The 19,535-nt window shown below is 53.5% G+C and overlaps 9 protein-coding genes across 9 annotated transcripts; 4 read left to right on the top strand and 5 right to left on the bottom strand.

The window, feature by feature from the left end:
• Positions 1–2,808: 2,808 nt before the first annotated feature.
• On the bottom strand, positions 2,809–4,486 carry PpBr36_03388 (uncharacterized protein; the record flags this gene model as incomplete). The annotated part of the gene is made up of 2 exons (XM_029890560.1): positions 2,809–2,829; positions 2,861–4,486. 2 exons carry the CDS (start codon positions 4,484–4,486, stop codon positions 2,809–2,811), a joined length of 1,647 nt encoding a protein of 548 aa, XP_029753413.1.
• A 732-nt stretch (positions 4,487–5,218) lies between these two features.
• PpBr36_03387 (uncharacterized protein) lies at positions 5,219–7,857 on the top strand (the record flags this gene model as incomplete). Its single annotated transcript, XM_029890559.1, has 3 exons — positions 5,219–5,241; positions 5,296–7,633; positions 7,741–7,857. The coding sequence occupies 3 exons, from the start codon at positions 5,219–5,221 to the stop codon at positions 7,855–7,857; spliced, it is 2,478 nt and encodes an 825-aa protein (XP_029753412.1).
• Positions 7,858–8,457: 600 nt separating this feature from the next.
• Positions 8,458–10,546, top strand: PpBr36_03386 (uncharacterized protein; the record flags this gene model as incomplete). The annotated part of the gene is made up of 2 exons (XM_029890558.1): positions 8,458–8,589; positions 8,675–10,546. The coding sequence occupies 2 exons, from the start codon at positions 8,458–8,460 to the stop codon at positions 10,544–10,546; spliced, it is 2,004 nt and encodes a 667-aa protein (XP_029753411.1).
• On the bottom strand, positions 9,691–12,407 carry PpBr36_03385 (uncharacterized protein; the record flags this gene model as incomplete). The annotated part of the gene is made up of 4 exons (XM_029890557.1): positions 9,691–10,149; positions 10,184–10,598; positions 11,283–11,536; positions 11,589–12,407. 4 exons carry the CDS (start codon positions 12,405–12,407, stop codon positions 9,691–9,693), a joined length of 1,947 nt encoding a protein of 648 aa, XP_029753410.1.
• PpBr36_03384 (uncharacterized protein) lies at positions 11,292–12,524 on the top strand (the record flags this gene model as incomplete). Its single annotated transcript, XM_029890556.1, has 1 exon — positions 11,292–12,524. The coding sequence occupies one exon, from the start codon at positions 11,292–11,294 to the stop codon at positions 12,522–12,524; it is 1,233 nt and encodes a 410-aa protein (XP_029753409.1).
• A 217-nt stretch (positions 12,525–12,741) lies between these two features.
• Positions 12,742–15,006, bottom strand: PpBr36_03383 (uncharacterized protein; the record flags this gene model as incomplete). Its single annotated transcript, XM_029890555.1, has 2 exons — positions 12,742–14,593; positions 14,669–15,006. The coding sequence occupies 2 exons, from the start codon at positions 15,004–15,006 to the stop codon at positions 12,742–12,744; spliced, it is 2,190 nt and encodes a 729-aa protein (XP_029753408.1).
• A 409-nt stretch (positions 15,007–15,415) lies between these two features.
• Positions 15,416–16,690, top strand: PpBr36_03381 (uncharacterized protein; the record flags this gene model as incomplete). The annotated part of the gene is made up of 1 exon (XM_029890553.1): positions 15,416–16,690. One exon carries the CDS (start codon positions 15,416–15,418, stop codon positions 16,688–16,690), a length of 1,275 nt encoding a protein of 424 aa, XP_029753406.1.
• PpBr36_03382 (uncharacterized protein) lies at positions 15,535–16,251 on the bottom strand (the record flags this gene model as incomplete). Its single annotated transcript, XM_029890554.1, has 2 exons — positions 15,535–16,223; positions 16,248–16,251. The coding sequence occupies 2 exons, from the start codon at positions 16,249–16,251 to the stop codon at positions 15,535–15,537; spliced, it is 693 nt and encodes a 230-aa protein (XP_029753407.1).
• A 456-nt stretch (positions 16,691–17,146) lies between the features above and the next one.
• On the bottom strand, positions 17,147–19,012 carry PpBr36_03380 (uncharacterized protein; the record flags this gene model as incomplete). The annotated part of the gene is made up of 1 exon (XM_029890552.1): positions 17,147–19,012. One exon carries the CDS (start codon positions 19,010–19,012, stop codon positions 17,147–17,149), a length of 1,866 nt encoding a protein of 621 aa, XP_029753405.1.
• Between the last annotated feature and the right edge of the window lie 523 nt (positions 19,013–19,535).

The raw sequence follows: 19,535 nt of genomic DNA, 5'->3' as shown, positions 1-19,535 counted from the left end.
ACTCTTCATCCCAAAGAAGACACCTCCAACCATTACAACCGCAAAAAGTCAAAAGATGAGGTTGACCTCATATTGTCCCTAGGCGGCATCGAACCGTCGACCTCAGGATTACCCGTAGATTTCTCGTACGGTCATATTGCTATGAGACCTGCGCTCTGCCACTGAGCTATAGAGACTTGATTTGTTGACAGCCGGACCCAGGGTGCATACTAAATACCCACAAAGAAGAAAATTTCGCAGTCTTGTGGGGTGGATCATTGTCACGGTGGACCCGAAGGATACAGCTGAATGTCAATGGTATATTCCTGCAGGTGCTCAAGTCCCCAGATTTATCCTGTGGTAAATGGCGGCCTTGGTTGGCTAGTCTAGAGTGATGTAGTTGTGAAAAAAGTATGTGCACGGTTGGACATTGGGGTAGGGTTCACAAATACTACAGTGGGTGACCCACAAGTGGACATGCACCTGAAGTGGACACCTGTTTTGTTAGCAATTTCTAGCATCCTCAACACAACCCACCTACTTCAACGCGACAACGCACCGCAAATAACGCGTTTTTAAAACCGAAAAAAGCCGTAATGCCGAGAGATTTGGAGTTTAGGCTTACCCAGGCGGTTAAAACCGTAAAATCAGGCATTTCGAAAAATAAAGCGGCCGCGCAATGGACCGTACCAAAAACCACCCTTATGCGTCGTTTTAACGGCGTTTTCGATCGAAAATAAGCCCATAAACCGTATTAGCTACTTTTTAACGAATAAAAAAGGTTCGTTAACCGTTGGATTAAAATCGAAAAATTCGTTGGAAAAACGCCCACGCACTAAATAATTAAAAATTTCGCTTTTTTTTTAATACCGCAGAAAAAACGCGTAAACGCCTTCGGTAAACGTTAGTTGGCCGGTTTTTTACGCCGTAATAAATATATTAAAACCAAATCCGGGATTTTTTTAAAAAGTGCGCGAATTAAAAAAATTACGGCCGAATCGATCCGGGCGTTTTATAATTTATATTAACGAATAATTACCGAATTCGAAATTAAACCCAAATATATTATAAATATAAACGAATACGGTTTCCAATAAAACGATATAACGGCCGGAAAAATATACGGTTTATTTTTTCGTAAAACGCCGGAATTAAATTAAAATTATATATACGTTAAATATTATTTGGGCGTCGATTATCGAAACGGTAATTGCAAAAGGAAAAAAATTTATTTTAACCGTAATTTAAACGGGTAATATTTTATAAACGTAATGGTTTCCACCTAATATTAAGGATTGGGCGTACAATTCGATTCCCACGGGTTAGTTTAATTTTAAAATCGCTTTTAAATGGTTAAAACAGGTTTTTTTACTTAAAACGAAACCAAATATTAATATAAAATAGCGGTTATTAGTATTGGATTAAATTTTAACGCATTAATTAGTTAAATTTATATTTAAAACGTTTAAAAACAGGGTTTTTTCGAATATTTACCTATTTATAATTTATATTTTATTTAATTGTTAAATGTTTTTGTTTTTAATTTTATTAAAACCTATTACCGGTAATATATAAGATTTTTTACGTCGTTAAATATTATTGCGTTTAAATAACGAAAACGGTTTTTTACCGTTTATCGAAACGCTTTTACAACCGGTTTATCGGTTCGCAACGTAATTTCCGGTTTCCGCAAAACCGGGATTTGGCCGGTAATACCTTTTTAAATATTAATTCCGGATCGAATAGTAAATTTTAATTTAAAAATTACCCAAATAATAATTTTTAACCGTAATTCGGATTAAAATATAGTTAACGTTATTTTCGGGACTTTAAAAATTTCCCAAAATATTAAAAAACAGGTTATGCAAATAATAGGCCGGTTGGGCGAATGCAAAAAAAATTTGGTTAATTTTGTACAAAAAATATCCAAAATTATAAATTATTAAATTATTTAAATCGCGAATTTTACCTCCGAAAACAAACGGTTAAAAGAAAAAATTAAAATTTTTAAATTTGCATTTAAAAAACGCGTGCGCCGCGAAATTTAAAATTTTTTTTATAAATAGGCCGGTATATAGGAAACGGTTTACGGCCTGGATTAAAAAAGGGCGGCCATGGAGGTTAAAATCCGGTAATAACACCGAAATTAGGATTAGGACCAGGGATTTACGGTTTCATTTTTGGATTATAATGTAAAGGAGCTTTTTGCGAATTAATAGATATAGGTTTTATTGCGATTTATTGCGGAAAAACGATCAATTGCATGTTCGTTGTTTTTATGGCAGTTTTTCGGGAGGGTGTCCACTTCAGGGGCATGTCCACTTCTGGGTCACCCACTGTAGTTTAAAAAAAAAAAACAGTTATATTGTATACCGAAAGCGTGCATAGACGACTATACTGTCGGCAGTTGGACCACCCGTCCTCAAGATTCGAGATCTCAACATGATCGAACTTGCCAAGCTTGTCAAGAAAGACCAAGCAGGGATCAGACCCCCTCGTCTGGTTTTATGCAATGCGTATCGGTGGAGCGCAGCCTTGTAATATGTTTTGATGAACGGTTGGTCGGAATCATACCTGCAGCTGTCATCCCATAATTACGCTAACAGGACAAACAAAATAACTACATCAAAGCGACTCACTACATGCCAAGGGATTTTATGCACCAGGTAGTGTGAATATAAAGACACAAGTGTTTGTCGACCTGTTTGTCAATCTTGCTTCGACCCATTGCAAACCTGGTAAAACAATGCCAGCCCAACGATATGCAAAGGCAGAGGTCGGAAAAGGTATCATACACGTATTTATTTGCGGACAAGCTAAACTATGCACTTAGAACGACGTCTGGTATACCTGAAAACTACAAATGTGCAGTCATATTTACGTGTATGCTCTTGATGTTGCAATAAGATGCAAGGCCAGCCTCGCCCAGTTCGCGACCGATGCCCGATTGCTTGACGCCACCGAAAGGAACACGGCAATCAGAGTCGTTGCTGCTGTTGATCCAAACCATGCCAGACTGGATCTCGTGGGCGACGCGGTGCGCCCTGGTAAGGTTGCGAGTGAAGAGCGCAGCACCAAGACCATACGTTGTGTCGTTGGCCAACTCGATCGCTTCCTCCTCGTCCTTGAACGATATGATGGCAACACAGGGTCCGAAAATCTCCTCCTTATAGACCCTCATCGAGGTCTTGACGTTGGTAAACACGGTAGGGGCGACAAAGAAACCCTTGCCGTTTTGCGGAGCTGGCTTGCCACCCGTAGCAATGGTCGCACCCTCTTCTTGTGCCAGTTTGATATAATTCAGGACCCGTTCGTACTGTGCCTTGTTGACCTGTGGTCCCTGGAAGGTCTTTTCGTCAAAGGGATCGCCCACTATTGATACCTTCTCGACGGTATCCTTGAAAAGACTGACGAATTTGTCATGGACAGACTCGTGCACCAGAATGCGAGATGTGGCAGTACAGATCTGTCCCTGATTGCTCATGATGCCAATGTGTGACCATTCGACGGCCAGGTCGAGGTCTGCGTCGTCGAAAACGAGCAGTGGTGACTTGCCGCCCGTCTCGAGGGTAATGTTCTTCATTGTTCCTGCGCATGCCTTCATGATTGTCTTGCCAGTGGCTGTGCTCCCGGTAAAGGCAACCTTGTCGATATCCGGGTGCTCCACAATGGCTGCTCCGGCCTCGCGGCCGAGGCCGTTGACAACGTTGACAACACCTGGAGGAAATCCGGCCTCCTTGATCAATGCTGCAGCGTAGAGCATCGACAATGGGGTCTGTTCAGCAAGCTTGAGCACAACCGTATTGCCACAAGCGAGTGCAGGACCAAGCTTCCAAGCGGCCATACAAAGAGGATAGTTCCAGGGAATGATCTGGCCGCAGACACCAAGGGGCTCCTTGATGGTATAGGCAAACTTGGATGGGCCGACATCGATGGTCTGGCCGAAGTTCTTGTCGGCAAAACCAGCATAGTATCGTATGGTCTTTTCAAACTCGACAACGTCTTCACCAAGGGCGACAGAGTAGGGCTTGCCATTATCGAGAGCCTCAATGGTGGCCAGGACCTCAGCATGCTTGGAAACAAGGTCGGCTAACTTGTGCATCAGCTCGCCACGCTCCGTCCCAGAAAGGTTCTTCCATGATGGGTGCTTGAAAGCAGCACGTGCAGCCTTGACGGCCTTGTCAACGTCCTCCTCGGTGGCGGAATAGACCGAGGCAATATCTTCCTCGGTGGCTGGGTTGACAGTAGTCAATTTCTGGCCGTTGCTGCTCTGGACGAACTCGTTGTTGATGAAAAGACCCAGAGGTTGGGTCCATTTCTTGCCGTTGGGGGCGGAAAGTTGAATATCCATTTTCAGTCCAAGAGGTGCAGAGTGTGATAGTTGACGATATGAAATAGCTGGGTTCCTCGAGACTCCTGGGACTGGTTGAATGCCAAGTCGCGACTCAAAAGATGTACAGACAGAAAAGAGAGCACGACCAAACGAGCGACTGCCCCGAGGCGGCATCCTGATTATATGCTGTCACACGGATGGCTACGTAATTTACGGAAGTATGATGAGTGACCACAACACCCCACGCTCCTCCCTACTTCCGGGAGAGGCAACACCTTTACCGTAGTACAATGCCGCCAAGTTTTATGGACCAACTCCGAGATCAGCGGGGATTTGCCGTGGTTGCTACACCTATCGTTAGAAGTGGGTAATGCGTGGCCGAGTTCCATTTAGGAAAGTATTCTGTCCAGATCTGTTCAATTACAAGGTTTAATATTGTATCTTGTCCGGGTAGATAAGGGAGACAGAGTGGAGGCTGGAGATGTGGCATTCGTGCCTCGACTCAAGAATTTAGACTAATCACGCTCTGTCAACGGAGAATTGACCGCGGCAGCAACGGCTTCCAGTGTGTCTACAGTGGGGAAACCGTGGACTCCACCACCCAACCCTTGTAATTGATGGGTGCGGGGGACTTGCATCGCTGCCGTCGCGACATGTTCGACATTTAACCCTCGTCAACAAATCGACACCCGCCCAACCCTCTCGCAGCGCCGAAAGCGGCCGGCATTCGCTGCAAAGTCATGGCTGTCTAGAGTAATCCAAGACGCGTCCTAGCTCCCTTCTGTCATCTTCTGTTGTGCTGAAGGCCGGTCCACAGCTCCCGATAGTCAATTTCCTACTTGATCATGACCAAATACCATAGCCAATCTTGCTCTTGTTTGCTACCGTCCCCCTTCGTGAACCATCATGTCGGTGATGCAAGTTGAAGAGTAGGGATTATGCCTTGAGCAATCGCACCTTGACCCATACTGACTGCCATACAGATTGGTCTCGTACCAACTTCGAACTGCCTACCTCAACGAGGTCAACGATGGCGTAGGAGAGCGCTTGATCACTCTCAACGAGGGCTTCCTAAGCTCTGCACCCTTTAAAGCCGCAGGCTGGCGATCGAACCCCGCCCACATCAAGCGAACCCACTCTCCTCCAATCCCGACCGCCGTTGCCTCCGAGTACTTTCAAGCGCCTCGCCTGGCGGGTCTGACGCTCGAAGACGACGCCGATGACGGGGGTGCCGTCGTCGGGGGTCCGGCGGCCCCGAGGCGGCGCAGACGCCGGGAACAGATGCAAGAGGATGACGACAGCAGTGATTTGAGCGACGAGAGCGATGATGAGCCGGATCAACGGGCTGCTCAGCAGATCAAGTTTGCCAAGATGCCGCTGCGTCACCGCTCCGGCTCGTCTCCCATACAGTCCTCGAATCTACGCCAGTCCTCGACACTTTCGTCACCGCGTGCGCCTACCACCAGGAGAGGCTCGCAATCGGCGCTTGAAACGGTGAAAGAGAGGGCACGCCGTGATACGGTCACCAGCAGCGAAGTCTCCTCCGAGAACGAATTTGAAGCGTCGGGCTTCCAGAGCAGACGGCCTGAGCCCAATAGGGGACCAGCAAAGACGGTCCGGCTACAGACCGATGTCAGTGACGCTGCTGATCCCGAAGACGCAAGTATCAAGCGGAGGGAAAGCGAGCCGCTTGCCGAAGAACAGGACGATTCGGATGATTCCGAGTCTTCTGCGGTTGGTAGCATTGATTCTGTCACGCTACTCAACCCGGATGAGATCGCTCCCAAGGTTCCGCAGAGGACGCAGATTGTGGGAACGCCACCGAGACAATTCACCAGACGGTCAACAATTCGCAAGTCAATGGCTCCAGTACATATCAACAGCAAGCTCCCACCACCGAGGCCCATGACAATGGTCCGTCCTCTCAGCATGATCCAGCCGAAGAGCTTACTATCGGCCGCGCTAAACGCCAAAAAGACGAAACCGGCGAATTCTTTCGAGTCTTTTGCTTCGCTATCTGGTCAAGGCGATCCGAACCCCATCAGGCTGCGCATATACCCGGCCTTCTCCAAAGAGGCCTCGAAGCCTTTTGAAGTTCTTATAAACAGAACCTCGCAGCAAGGACAAGGGGGCAACCAGCCCGTCACGGTTGCGGATCTGATTGGTCTCAGTCTATGGAGGTACAAGGAGGAAAAGCGAGAGCCGCCCCTGCCAGCGGATAAGCTCAACGTGAACTGGTTCATGCTACGCATGGTCGAGGAGGATGGCGAAGTTGATGAGGACTTTCCGCCGCTAGACCGCAAAAAGCAGCTGATATCCTTCACAAATGCCAACAACAGGGCGGCACGTGCCAGATCAAACTCCAAAGTATACGATGAGTTTGCTCTGGTACAAGCCTCAGCATCCGAGTTCGCCGAAAACCAAAAGTTGACACCACAATTCGACCAAGAGGCTGAAGATACAAAGGAAGACGAGCTTACACCACGTAATACTCCAATGCCCGACGCCTCGCTGTTGCCCCCACCTCCACCAGCACAGCCTAAAGGGCCATCCCTGAACCCCATCATTACGACGACATTCAAGCCCAATGCGCCATTGGCAGACTCACCGGCAGTGGCAAACCCAGCCCCTAATGTGATTAGAGGGCGGAAGAAGCTCCTTCGCATACATATACACTCTGCAGATGTGGCTCCAGGTCAGATGGTCACATTAGATGTCACCACGGACACGTACTTGGAGGAAGTGCTGGACCTTGTCTGCCGCAAAAGGCAGTTGGACAAGGGAAACCACGTCCTCAAGCTTCCGGGCTCAGGTGCCGTCGTTTTACTCGACCGAGAAGTATCTTCGATCGGAAATGTGGCTGATCTGGAGCTTCACCGTCGCCGCTTTGGTGCAGAAGGATCGTTCACAACCACGGGATCACCGGGAAGCTCATCGCCAAACCCATTTTCATTTGGCGACTCACAGCAAGGTGTCAGCGGGGCGAGCGGCAGGAGGACCAATATGAAGAAGGCCACGAATACTGGTGGAGGAGCCGGTTCCGCTGGGATAAGTGCCGTCGCCCTTGTCTCGTCGCACCCGCTCGCTCAGCAAACAAGCAACTCGGACGAAATGGACGAACGGTCAAAGACATACGTCGTTTCTCGCAAGGGTACACTGCGCTCCGCGGAAAGAATTTTATCCATCGAGGGCGAATACATGCACATTATACCTTCGTCCGGTGGCAAGCCGATGGTTGAAGCTACCAGCAAGACGGCCACCGTTCACTTCAGCAATGTAATCGGTGTGAAGGTGTCCAGGAGGCACCCGACAGTTGTCAAAGTAAGTTTTTTTTCCAAGTGAAAACGTCTCATACTTGAGGTCGTCCAAAGGGTCGCAAACACAACCATCTGCCGGCTTCGAGTTCTAACATGATTCCTTCACAACAGCTCTCGGTATACTTTGATTCGGAGAAAACGTACGAGTTCGAGGCAAAAACGGCAGTTCAGGCGTCGGAGCTTGTGTATGAGCTCAAGAATCGGATTGCACCCTACCGTGAGGTTTAATGAACTTGTAAAATGTAGAATCGCCGTCATTGGGGGGGTTTACAGAGACACTCCAATAGCGTGTTGCCCACTTGGGCAAATTCAAAAAGCAAGCAAGCCTGGTAGAGTTGGAATATTGGACCCATTGGACTTTTCCTTGCATCCATGTACCTTGCTACCCTGCACCCAGATCCTTCCATGCAGATTAACCCGACGTGGCGGACTACTACGTAGTTTGAAGGCCGACAGCCAATGAGATACAAGTCAGGACCGAGGTCTACCCCACTTCCATCCAAATAGGGAGACTGCACCTGGAAGCTGCCGTACGGTTTTTGGTTAGCTGTCCCGAAGTCTCTTATAATGAGCTCATCCTGCAGCTATGAAAATCCATGACCTTTGATGACAACAATCGTTGTACAGCTCCCACGAAAACATTTACCCTAAAAGTATCGCCTATGAATTCAGCATCATAGCCTGCCTGCATGCCTGATTTGCTCGAACATCCCAACACAATCACGCCATTCGTCAATATACCTCGATACCCCCACCGCAGGAACCAAGCACCGACACAGCCGAAGTCCCAACAGGAACGGCTTTGCGCCGCTTTAAAATCCCGCCACCATGACATCCGCCGCCGCCAAAATCACCCTCACATATCCTCTCTACGCATGCGATTTTGACCCACAAGATCAGGATCGTCTCATAGTCGGTGGTGGTGGAGGCGCAGGGAGAAGTGGTGTCGGAAATAAAATTGTTCGTCCAAGGCCGCAGCCACACGAACCCTTTCAACCAAGCGAAGAGCTCCCCCACTAACGCTCCTGTCAACTCACCTGAATAGACAGTCCTTGATACCTCATCACCGGAAGAACTCGAAACCAGCGCCGAGATCGAGCTGAGCCGCGATGAGGACAATGTGACCAGCTTAGCAGCCGGTCAGCGCAAGGGCAAGTCGACGCTGTTGTTCGCTGGCGTCAACTCGAGTCCCGAAGAGCAAAAGAAAGGAAACAACCAGCACTTTCGTATCTTCGCCGCCGATCTCCCCTCGTCCAAGAGCAAAACTGGCAAGATATCCGAACTTTCACGGACTGCGCTGTTCTCGGAAAAGGACGCCGATGCGTACCAGAGGATCACGCGGGTTTCGGCGCCCTTCTCTGGCTACATGCAGGTCGGCGCTGCTGCAACCGGTTTAGCAAAACAGGCACAGATAGCCCTTTTCGATGTAGCCCCAGGCGGCACGGTGCCCAAGCTCCGCGGCAGGCTGAACCTGGAGAGCGAGGCCAACGATGTGGACGTGATACAGGTATCGGAGGAGCAGTACAGACTAGTCTACTGCAACGACTACGAGATCTACATGTTGAATATTTCCAAGTCCGGCACCTCCGATGGTGAGCCGCAGCTGATATTCACAACCCCACACGATAGTGCGACAGGAGGGGCCCGGCCAATCTTTCGCGCCATGAGGTTCCTCACCCCGAATTTTCTGGTTGCGGTCTGCAACATGCCGAAGCGGACGGGGGTTGTGCTGCAGACATACAGATTACCAGCCGCTCCTTCAACCGCTAGCACCGAGGGTGGGGCGCCGGCGCGTGTTTCTATACAGACGAAGCTCCCGAAGCATGTTGCGCAGTCGACAGCGTTGGCCGCTGTGAACCTTCACCCGCCCACAGCTCCCGGCGCAAGCGCTGGCGACACGCAGTTCGTGATTGCTGTTGCGGGAGCCGACTTCTCCATCTCACTCTACACACTCGAGCACGCATCCGTAATGGGGATCGAGGTACTTAGCAAGCTCTATCCGCTAACCACAGTTCGCGATGTGCACCCGCATGCCATCTCTGGCCTGGCCTTCTCTCATTTCTACCCACCGGTACCTACCTCCGCCGGTCTCATCACATCTAGCACTTCCCCACCAAAGTCGACCAAATCGGCCAAGGCGGCAGCGGCAGCGGCGGCGACGACAACTCCCGCTGGCCCGGGCTCCTCTGCACGGCGCCCGCCTGTGGTTAAACTTGCTTCCGTTTCAGTCGCAAACACGGCTGTCGTACACACCATCCCGCTGAAGAAGTTAGCCACGCCAGGGTCCGAAAAGGTAACAACGTCAACCAAGGGCGCACGTCGCGCCTCGAACCCCATCAAACCAAAACAGCCCGCACGATACGTGGTAGCGGCACCCTCGAAAGCCCCATCGCCCAGGACGGTGTTTACCATCTTTGGGGTGGGTGTCTTGCTGCTGGCCATCATCATGCAGAGCTTTCTCGAGATCCGCCACTTCACGGACAAGCCCATCCTCGGCGTCAGGAAGTTTGCCCCCGCCAGCTGGGTCCATCACCCACCGAAATGGGGCGCGCACCTGGCGGGTGGCAAGGGCAGCAGCGAGGCTAGACCCCTCTTGCAAAGGCTGGCCGAGGCCGACGGGCCCGTGGTGCTCCGCGAGGGCGAGGGCGAGAGCGGGATAGAATTTGCACCGCACGTAGTCGTCGCTGGGGACGCTGGCGGATCCGACCAGGCCAACGGCGGGGCTGACGCCTCTTCCTTTAAGGAGGGCGGGTCCCCTGTCGCGTGGGAGGAGCTGCCGGTCGCTCAGCGGACCGCCTGGAAGGAGAAGCTCAAGGCTGCCGGACACTGGGGCGAGGAGATGGGCGAGGCCATCTTCAAGGGCGTGCTCTTTAGCCAGCTCGGGGGTGTCGTTGGCGATTTTGTCAGGAGGGCATAGGTGGGATTGGCCGAAGTGGATCAGAACAAGGTCCTTGTTCTGTTCATGTAATCTTGATGTATGATGGCGAGGCTCAAGAGGCGTCGGGGAGGTTCCAATACATAATTTTTGCCGACAAGGGATGACCGTGTTAGTTTCGGGCGCAAGTAACTGCCCGAGAAATGACTGAGGCTTGTCACGAATGCCAAAACCGAATGCACAGCCTGCAGCGCATATTTATATCTACAGTAGAACTTGATATTCTTTAATTGGGCATCAATATAGACTGTACCGCATTCGTAACGCCAGTAAAAAAAACAAAGAAAATAAAAAAACACTTGCCTGCAGCCCTGTATTGTAACTAGGCGGGTAAGAGGTGATTAGGTAGATATATACGGGACAAAATCGGAGCATTCTGGATATATAAGTCACGTAGCAGCGGCTCGCAGCTTGAGAAAGTTGCAACATGGGTGAAAGCATATTTGTTGTTGTAAAAGGCCTATAAAAATCCCTGCCCCAACTTTAATGGGCTGGCTGCAGTGGGGGGAGATCGACACCCCTGTTGTCGCACTCAATCGACGTCACCAACCGCTGGTCCCTGCAGCATTTCCATCCCCAGTAAACAACCTTTTCTTTTCTTCTTTTTTTTTTTTTTTTTTTTTTTTTTTTTTTTTTTTTTTTTTTTTTTTTTTTTTGCAAAATCTCACATAAAAAGCAACACAAACACCTGATTCATCAGATCCGGCCCCAATCTTACCTCGATGTCATGATGCACGATCCCTCAGAAAGGCCGTCCAAGCGGGCGCGCATCCTCTCCTCGATAAATCCATACCAGACCGAAGGCCCGCAATTGCCCCAGAGCGCCTCCCGGGCATCGCCGAAGCGAACCCGACCGCAGGAGCCACAGCCGTCAGACCGCACATCGCGCGACGCCGAAGCAGAGGAAGAGGTACAGTCATTGAGGAGCGACATGAACGACTCGTACTCGGGCAGCAGGCCGAGCAAGTTCCGCTTCAAAGACGCCGCGCGCAAGAACAGGGACCGCCATCACGGGGAATCAGACCGCGGGGACCGGCCGTCCCGCCGACGCCGCGACGAAGAAGACGATGGCCGGCACAGACGCAGCCGACGTCACGACCACGGCGAGGAAGAGTCGAGTAGCAGGAGCCACCGGCACCGGCACCGGCGAAGACGGCGCGACAGGGAAGAAGAAAAAGCGCCAGACCCCGAGCCCGAAGACCCATTCGCTGGCCCGCCGCTTGACCCGGACGCGGCGTTCCGCGAGTCGCTGTTCGACGCCATGGCGGACGACGAGGGCGCGGCGTACTGGGAGGGCGTGTACGGGCAGCCGATCCACACGCTGGGCGGCGGCGGCGGCGGCGAGCTCGAGTCCATGACCGAGGACGAGTACGCGGCGCACATACGCGCCAAGATGTGGGAGAAGACGCACGCGGGCCTGCTGGAGGCGAGGGAGCGGAGGCGGCGGGAGAGGGCGGAGCGGGACGAGGAGAGGGCCAGGGACAGGCGGGCCCGGGACGACGCCGGCAGGGTCGACGACGCGCTCGAGGCCAGGCTGCGCAGGGGTCGGGACCGGAGGCTGCGCAGGGAGCGCCGGGAGCGCTGGGCGAGGTACTGCGACGCCTGGGCGCGCTGGGACAAGGGTCTGGCCGAGGACGAGGCGCTGCGCCTGCTGCTTGCGGACGGGGGCGACGCCTGGCCCGTCGAGAGCGGGCGGAGGGCCGACGTCGACAGCGCCCGGGTGAAGGCGTTTTTCACGCAGTGCCTGGACGCTCTCGCTGACGAGGCGGCAGATGGGAAGGCCGACAAGCGGACGGGCGGCGACGTCGCGGCTCGGCTGAAAGAGGAGAGAGTGCGCTGGCATCCTGACAAGATCCAACAACGTCTAGGAGGCCGCGTGGACGAGGACCTCGGACGGGACGTGACGGCCGTTTTTCAGATCGTCGATAGTCTGTGGTCGGAGATGCGAGCCAAGAAGTGATATTGATGAATAACCCCCCCTCCCTCCTCCTCCTCCCAACAATAGCTTGGCATGAGAAAGGTGACATGGGAGCCTACATAATATAGACCAAGTCGAGATGGAATCATATCGAATACCCCTGGAATATTCAGATATGCAACAACAACAACAACAACAAGACAAAAAAGGATTAACTTTGGAGCTATGGGCAATGAATCTAAAGCTGAGATAATCTACGCTACAACCTGATGCGTCCGTCACCTCCAAACCATCGCCTAAAGTCAGGCCCTTCTCCGCTTCCACTGCCATTATTAGCCCTATCGTCATCATCTCCTCCCATCCACTTTGGTTTCTTGATGCCATCCCCTATCTCCTGTAGCCATTTGGGCGTGTCTATCGAGTCGATCGTGTTCTTCATGCGATGGCCCAGCGCAGTGAAGAAGTTGTCATCCTCTGGATCCTGGTCAGGTAGAACGCCACGGCCTAATGCGCGCCTCGACGAGCCGGCCCCTGCCCCCGATGACGAGGCAAACGCGCCGTTGGGTGACGTCGCAAAAGGTGTCGTGCTCGGAGATCGTTGCCCGTTGTTGCCGCCTCTCGCACCAGGTATTGAGAGGATCGGCGCCGCACGACCGCCTGTGCCGCTGCCGTCGGTGCCACGAAGCCGGTGGCGGATCGAGGTGCCATTCAGCTCACGCTCGATGAGATCGCGGCCCTCGCGCCACGACCCGGTACCGTACCCAGCCATGCCATCATCCTCATCTCCCTCGTCGCCCACGATGTCGATGCCAAAACCAAACATGCGCTTAATCTTGCCGTACAGCCCAAACAAGGTTGCGCAGACGGGGATGAGCACCAACACCGGGAATAGGTAATCGAACCACAGACCGAGCGGGGTGAGGTTGATCAGCTGACCTAGGAATTTGAAGAAGACGGTTCGCTTGTATACCTCAGGAGACATGAAAGTCAAAAAGTTATAAGATAGCGGCACACTCAGACGCGCAACCTGAGAGGCGTACCAGAACGCCGACTCGTGGGCAGTGTTTCGTCGCACAAGTGCACGACCGCGCCAAACTTTGACCTCAGTGATGGAGATAAACGCCGCAGCCATCATGTACAAGATCCAGAAGGAGGCGGCCATCTGACCTGCAAAGCCAACCTGGCCCACCGGCTTCCCCTCTGCGTCGGTGATCCAATGATGGACAACGCTGAGGCGGATAAGGGACAGCGAGGGAAATGCCAGCTTGATCATCTCAGACCAGACAATGCAGGCCGAGGCCAGCGCCAGCACGCCTCCAAGGCAGGCTTTGGCGTATGGTAGCACGTGGTAGTAGTAAACATATCTCGTGTGCGGGGTGAGAATAGTGATGCGGTCCCAGAAGCCAGCGCCTGGGGTGGCATTACCAAAGTCGAGCTTCTTGGAAGCTGCAGAGTCCAGGATGGTTTGTGTCTCCCTGGCCTCTTGTAGGAGATAATTCCATTCGCTCACATACCGGCTGCGGGCATGGCGAGCGCGGACAAGCTGCCTCGTGAGGTCGGCCATGTACTTTTCCGTAATGACGGTGGGCAGAGCTCTGCTGCTCAGGCTTGCCCTGGTGGATGCAATCTGCCCGGGTATGCCGTCGGGGAGGCAAGCCAGCTCTACCAGCTCCTCGATCCAGTCCTGGAAGTCCCTCGCAGAGCCAGTCTTGGCCCGTTTCGCAAGCTCAGTGACCTGGGCCTCTAGGTCGGCGAGATCGGCCTCTGAGTCCTCCATCCTCTCGTAGATCTTGGGGGCGCGAGTTTGGATGCGACGCAGTTGACCACTGATGCTCAAGGCTCGAAGAAGCGAACGGGGGATTGCGACCAGGCCGTGTCCCATGAGATAAATAGCGAGCGCCAGGCCCCAAAAGTAGGCCAGCGCCATGACAAGACTCTTGAGCGCGTCCAATTTCATGCCGTACGACCAGATGACGTAGACAAGGCCGACGAGGCCGGAGCCAAAGACAATGGCATAATATTGGGCGTTCTGGTGAAGTGAGTATATCAGACGATCCTTTGGTTCGCGGTAGCCGGCATCGGAGTATTCGCCAAGGACGGGGAGGATGAACCTGCGGTGCGGGAGAATTTGCACTCGGGTCAGTCGTCTCTAGCCATCTTGTTTCCCCTCGTGAAAGATGACCTACCATGTCAAGACAAACGTGAGCCAGTAAGTTATCCTCCAAGACACCAGCAGCAAGCGGTCGGGAAGCCAAATGCCCCTCGATGCTTCATCGTCGGTGGCGGCGCTCGAAGCGAGATCGATGGGAACGAGTAGGACGATGCAGGCAGGTAACCAGATGGCGAAAAAGACAGGTACCAGGAGATACGCAGGCGTTGTCCGTAGCGGCAGGTAATAGCGAAGGAGGAGCAGGACGAGGAGGGACACCACAAGGAGCGAAACCGAAGAGAAGATGACGGAACCGACGGGAGAGGCCGATCTGGAACCTTCGGCGACGGCGGCGGCGGCGGCTGTCCCTATCATCTTGAGGAATGGATCATTATTCTGGAGAGATTTTGAGGTATGGAGGTACGATATCTGCGTTTCGGTTTTTGTTCGTAAAGATAATCAATCAAAATAACATGTGACAGGCGAGGAAGAAATGGCACTTTTTCTGACTTCTGACCTTGAATACGGACAATGGCTTGGTTGCATTAATGATCGATCATCAGTCCAAGTTGGCGCAAATCGTAGTTTGGGGCCCGGGCCGTTGCAGGGGTCAACCCATGTCACACCTACGTAAGAGCCACTAAATTTGTGGGAACGTCACTGTACGCGCCTGCTTCAAGTCTTTCTCCAACGCGCAACATCGAGACTGTCTCTTGAGCAAGCTCCACTGTCGCGACGACGACAAACTCTCGATAGATTACCGAAAGACCTCAACTTATCCACCATGTCAGGTCTAGTCAACTACAACTCGGACTCCGATTCCGAAACCGAAGCCAGCCCTGTGGCTACCGCCGCCCCTGCCGCGACGACGACCAGCCAACCCGCCACCGCAAAAAAGCCGTTTCAAAAGCTGATCGACCGCAGCAACCCGGGCAAGATCGTAGTCAGCCTACCGCAATCTTCCGCATCAGATGAGCCGCCGGCCAAGCGGGCCAGGACAGAAGGCAAAGGGGGCGGTCTCTTCAGCAGCTTCAGGTCCGCTCTGCCTGCTCCGAAGAAGACAGCTCCACCGGCCGTCGCCAAATCGACGGCGTCGGCATCAGGAGGGGCGCGGGCGGTTCCGTTCACCTTTTTCAAAACCAGTTCGGAGGCTGCCTTTAGTCGCGAGCCCGCCGCGGTCCAGTCTGCAGATGGTGACGACGACGACGACGAGACTGCCGTAGAACTAGGAGGAGGTTCGGGTGGACTCAAGCTGAATCTACCCCCACCCAAGTCGCAACAGGCCGGGACGACCTCTGCAGACTCTTCAACATCGGCAGACCCGAAACCGGAGCCAGAGAAAGAAGTCAAGATGATCGGTAAGCCGCTGATGTTTCGGCCGCTGTCGGTAGCGAGGAAGCCTGCTGGCAAGAAGAGCATCGCCGCCAAGCCCAAAAGCACGCCGGCTGCGGCGCCACCGAAGCAACCGACAGAATTTGCAACATCCAAGACTGCCGGTCCCCCTGCCGAAGCGCCCAAGAAGAAGCAAAAGGTTTCGTTGTTTTCTCTTGGCGAAGATGCAACGGACCTGGCAGAAGAGCCGGAGCAGCCTCCTGTCAGCATGAATGGCTACACACCCATGTTCGAGGATACCGTGATTGAAGATGCTGTTTCCTCAGACTATGCATCTTACCAGCCTCTAGAGACGCACGGGCAGCCCACGTCGGCCGTGGCGGGCAGTCAAGATCAGTCATTGGACGCCATCGCCAACGACCTAAACCTATCCGCCGCAGCCAGGCGTGAGCTGTTTGGAAGGGGAGGCTCGGCGGCTGCGCAGTCAGCGACGGCCTCCAAGGTTATCAATTTCAACTTGGACCAGGAGTACCGGACCAACGAGGAGATGCGTGCCTCTGGAGAGCTGCAGGCGCCGGCCAAGGTTGTCAAGGGCATCGCGCCAGGCAAGCACAACCTGCGCCAGCTTGTCAACGCCGTCCAGAGTCAGCGGGAGGCGCTCGAAGACAGCTTCGTTCAGAACAAGGCCAAGCAGGCGGATGCATCGTCAAGATACGGTTGGCGATGAGCTGGGCTGTCGGGTTCATGCTGGGCAGATCGAGCTGAAAGATGACAAGTTGTACAACACTAGTGGCATTGCCGGTTCGACTATTATAGACGATCGACATTGGCTGCATTATCACATGTTACAACTTGGAGCATCAACCGCGGACTGCTTGGTGGGTACTTTTTCAAACAATGGTTTGTTTTGAACAGCGCCGCCTTGAGGCTTTTGTATTCTAGACAGTGCCAAAGCTAACGCCGAAGAGTAAATTGAACAACAAGCAAGAAAAAAGAAAACATCTATTCCCAAGGTATCATCACACGCCTGAACTCCCGCTATCGTTACATGCTGTCTGTCCTCACATGGGACAGCTGAAGAGAGAGAAGAGAAAAAAGAAAGAAAAAAAAAAAATACTAGCAAAAGAACATGATCAGATGTGAAAATTGCAACGATGGCTCGCAAGACAGGCAGCCAGTGCGTCTAACAAGTCTCTACCGCCGCAGTCCTGGTCTTCCAGGCATCAGTCGCACGAAGAAATTCCCACTCGTTCCTGGTGATGGGTGACACATCGTCGTACCCTCTTGGAGTGGGCGGGCCGAGGTGGTTGTTGTTGTCGGCCGGGGATGCTGGGGCAAAGTAGCTCAGTCTCTTGTTGAGGATCTCGTCGATGGAGAACGCCGGGGTCATTTTCCATGGCGGCAGTTGCGGAGGGTGCTCGGTGGGCCTGGCGGTGGGGAGGTCGCCCTCGTCGATGTAAAAGGTCATGACGGAGTCTCCCAGCTCGCAGCCGTCCGAGTCGGACTCGCTGTCGCTGTAGATGGCCTCGTCGCAGGTCATTGCGATGCCGATGGCCACCTCCTCGGGCGACTTTTGCGACTCGAGGTCTATGACGGGCTTCTTGACGGGCCCGTCGTCAAAGGATGTCTGCAGCCTCAACAACGGGACCTTGGGCGGCTGCTTCTGCCTGGGAGCTGGAGGCGTATGGGGCGTGGTGAACTGGAATCCCGCCAGCAGCGACGCATCCATCGGCGCCTCCAGCTCTGCGATCTGGGGCCTCGCAGGCTCGGCTACTCCGACCTTGGCGAGGGGACCCTCCGTCCTGACCGTTGGGGTGAGAGGTGAAACTTCATCATCCGGAACGGCGACCAGGAAGTGCCCTTGGTCGCAGACGCCGCACGTGCTGTTCCCGACCCTGAAATTTGTGTTCCTCTTTTTGTTATTTTGGTTGTTGTTGTTGTTGTTGTTGTTGTTGTTGGAGGCAAGCGCCATCGGCAGAGACATGGTGCCGTCGCTGCTGTCGACGTAGTTGATCATGCCGCTGCACACGATGCCCGACTCGCCGGCGGAACCACCGTAGGCGCGACGGTACATGCGGGCGACGTCGCGCAGGCTCGTCTCGGCAAAGGAGACGTGTGCATAGGCCGAGATGAGATCGACGCGCTGCAGCGGCTGCCTGCCGTTGGCGAGGACGTACCTCCTCAGCTCGTCGACGGCGTCCTCGAGTCGCATGGGGTCGTCGGTCCGCGAGTAGGCCGCCAGCGCCTTCTTGAAGGTGTACAGCCGGTCAAGCGAGACCAGGGTCAGGCCCTCGGCCGAGTACATGACCTCGCGCTGCCTAAGCGACCGCCTCATGAGCTCCTCGGTCGCCCGGACCTCGGCCGGCTCCATGGGGAAGTGCAGCCAGTCGGTGCCGATGCCGAACCGGCGCTCGGCCTTGTCGATGGTCTCGCGCAGCGTCCGCTCCGCCCTGCTGTCCAGCGCCGCCGCCCGCACCAGGTAGATGCCGTATTCGTTGGGCGCCTGCGTGCTCCCCGAGGCGGCACTGCTGGTGGTCGATGTGGCCGAGGGGGTGGACGGCATGCTGGGGATCAGACCGGGGCTCTCGAGGGGAAGCGGCCGGAACGGCTGCCTCGTGGCGAGGTTGATACCGGGGCTATCCGCCGAGGCTCTCCTCTGCATGTCGGGCACCACTGCGGCGGGGCTCCTCTGTGAGGCCAGCAGCGGCTGCGTGTTTGATCGCGCCCTCAGCTGCTTGAGCTTGAAGGCCGACTTGCGCGACGAGCCGGTGGTTGCCGCACGCGAAGGTGGGACATCGGGCATCATCCTGGAAGGTGCTGCAAGCGGTGCGGCTAGCTCTGCCGGCATCTGCGTCGACGCGCGGGTTTCGTCTCTGGGAAGCTCGCATTCCCTCTTGACGACGACTAGCGGGATGTGTAGGCCCTTGCGGGCGAGGCGGCTCGAGACGTAATCCAAGGCCGAGTTCACGTGGGATGGGAGAGTTTGGGCGTCGAGAATCGACGTGCCCGCCTCTAGTGGCGCCGAGATGCGGTTCTTGAGAGAGGACATTGTGTTGTATATTTATAAAAAAGATGAAAAAAAAAAAAGATATGATGATGTAGAAGCTCTGCTCTCTACTTGTGCTCTCGTTTATTTTTCTCCCCCTATATTGTAAGACACTGAATCAAAGTGTTTTTTTTGTCTTCCCTCTGTCAAGTTTAATGTAGGAGTAAGAGGGGGAATTTCCGAGAACGACATTTGACAAATTGAACAGTAGAACAAAACAAAAGATCCGGCAGTTTGATGACGATATATACAACAAACTGAGCACTCGTGCTGTGCCCGTATTTTTGATAGCGGTCCAGATATGTTTACTAAATGACAAGGGGGGGCCCTAACCCGCATCACAGTAATGCAACGCCAAGTCCATGGATGTGCTTACTTTAGTCGGCAACAAGCTTGCAGAGGAGTGAGAAAGAAGATGGTGGGTCGGGAACAAAAGAAAGGGCCAATCCCAACCGGTCGGGAAGCGTTTTGAAACGAAACAAAAGCCAAAAATTGTTCGACAGGCACCCAAGACAAGGGGGGGGGG

Source organism: Pyricularia pennisetigena, chromosome 3 (genome assembly GCF_004337985.1).
Source record: "Pyricularia pennisetigena strain Br36 chromosome 3, whole genome shotgun sequence".
NCBI classification, from domain to species: domain Eukaryota; kingdom Fungi; phylum Ascomycota; class Sordariomycetes; order Magnaporthales; family Pyriculariaceae; genus Pyricularia; species Pyricularia pennisetigena.
Note: the sequence above shows the minus strand (reverse complement) of the source record. Positions and strands in the feature narration are given on the sequence as shown.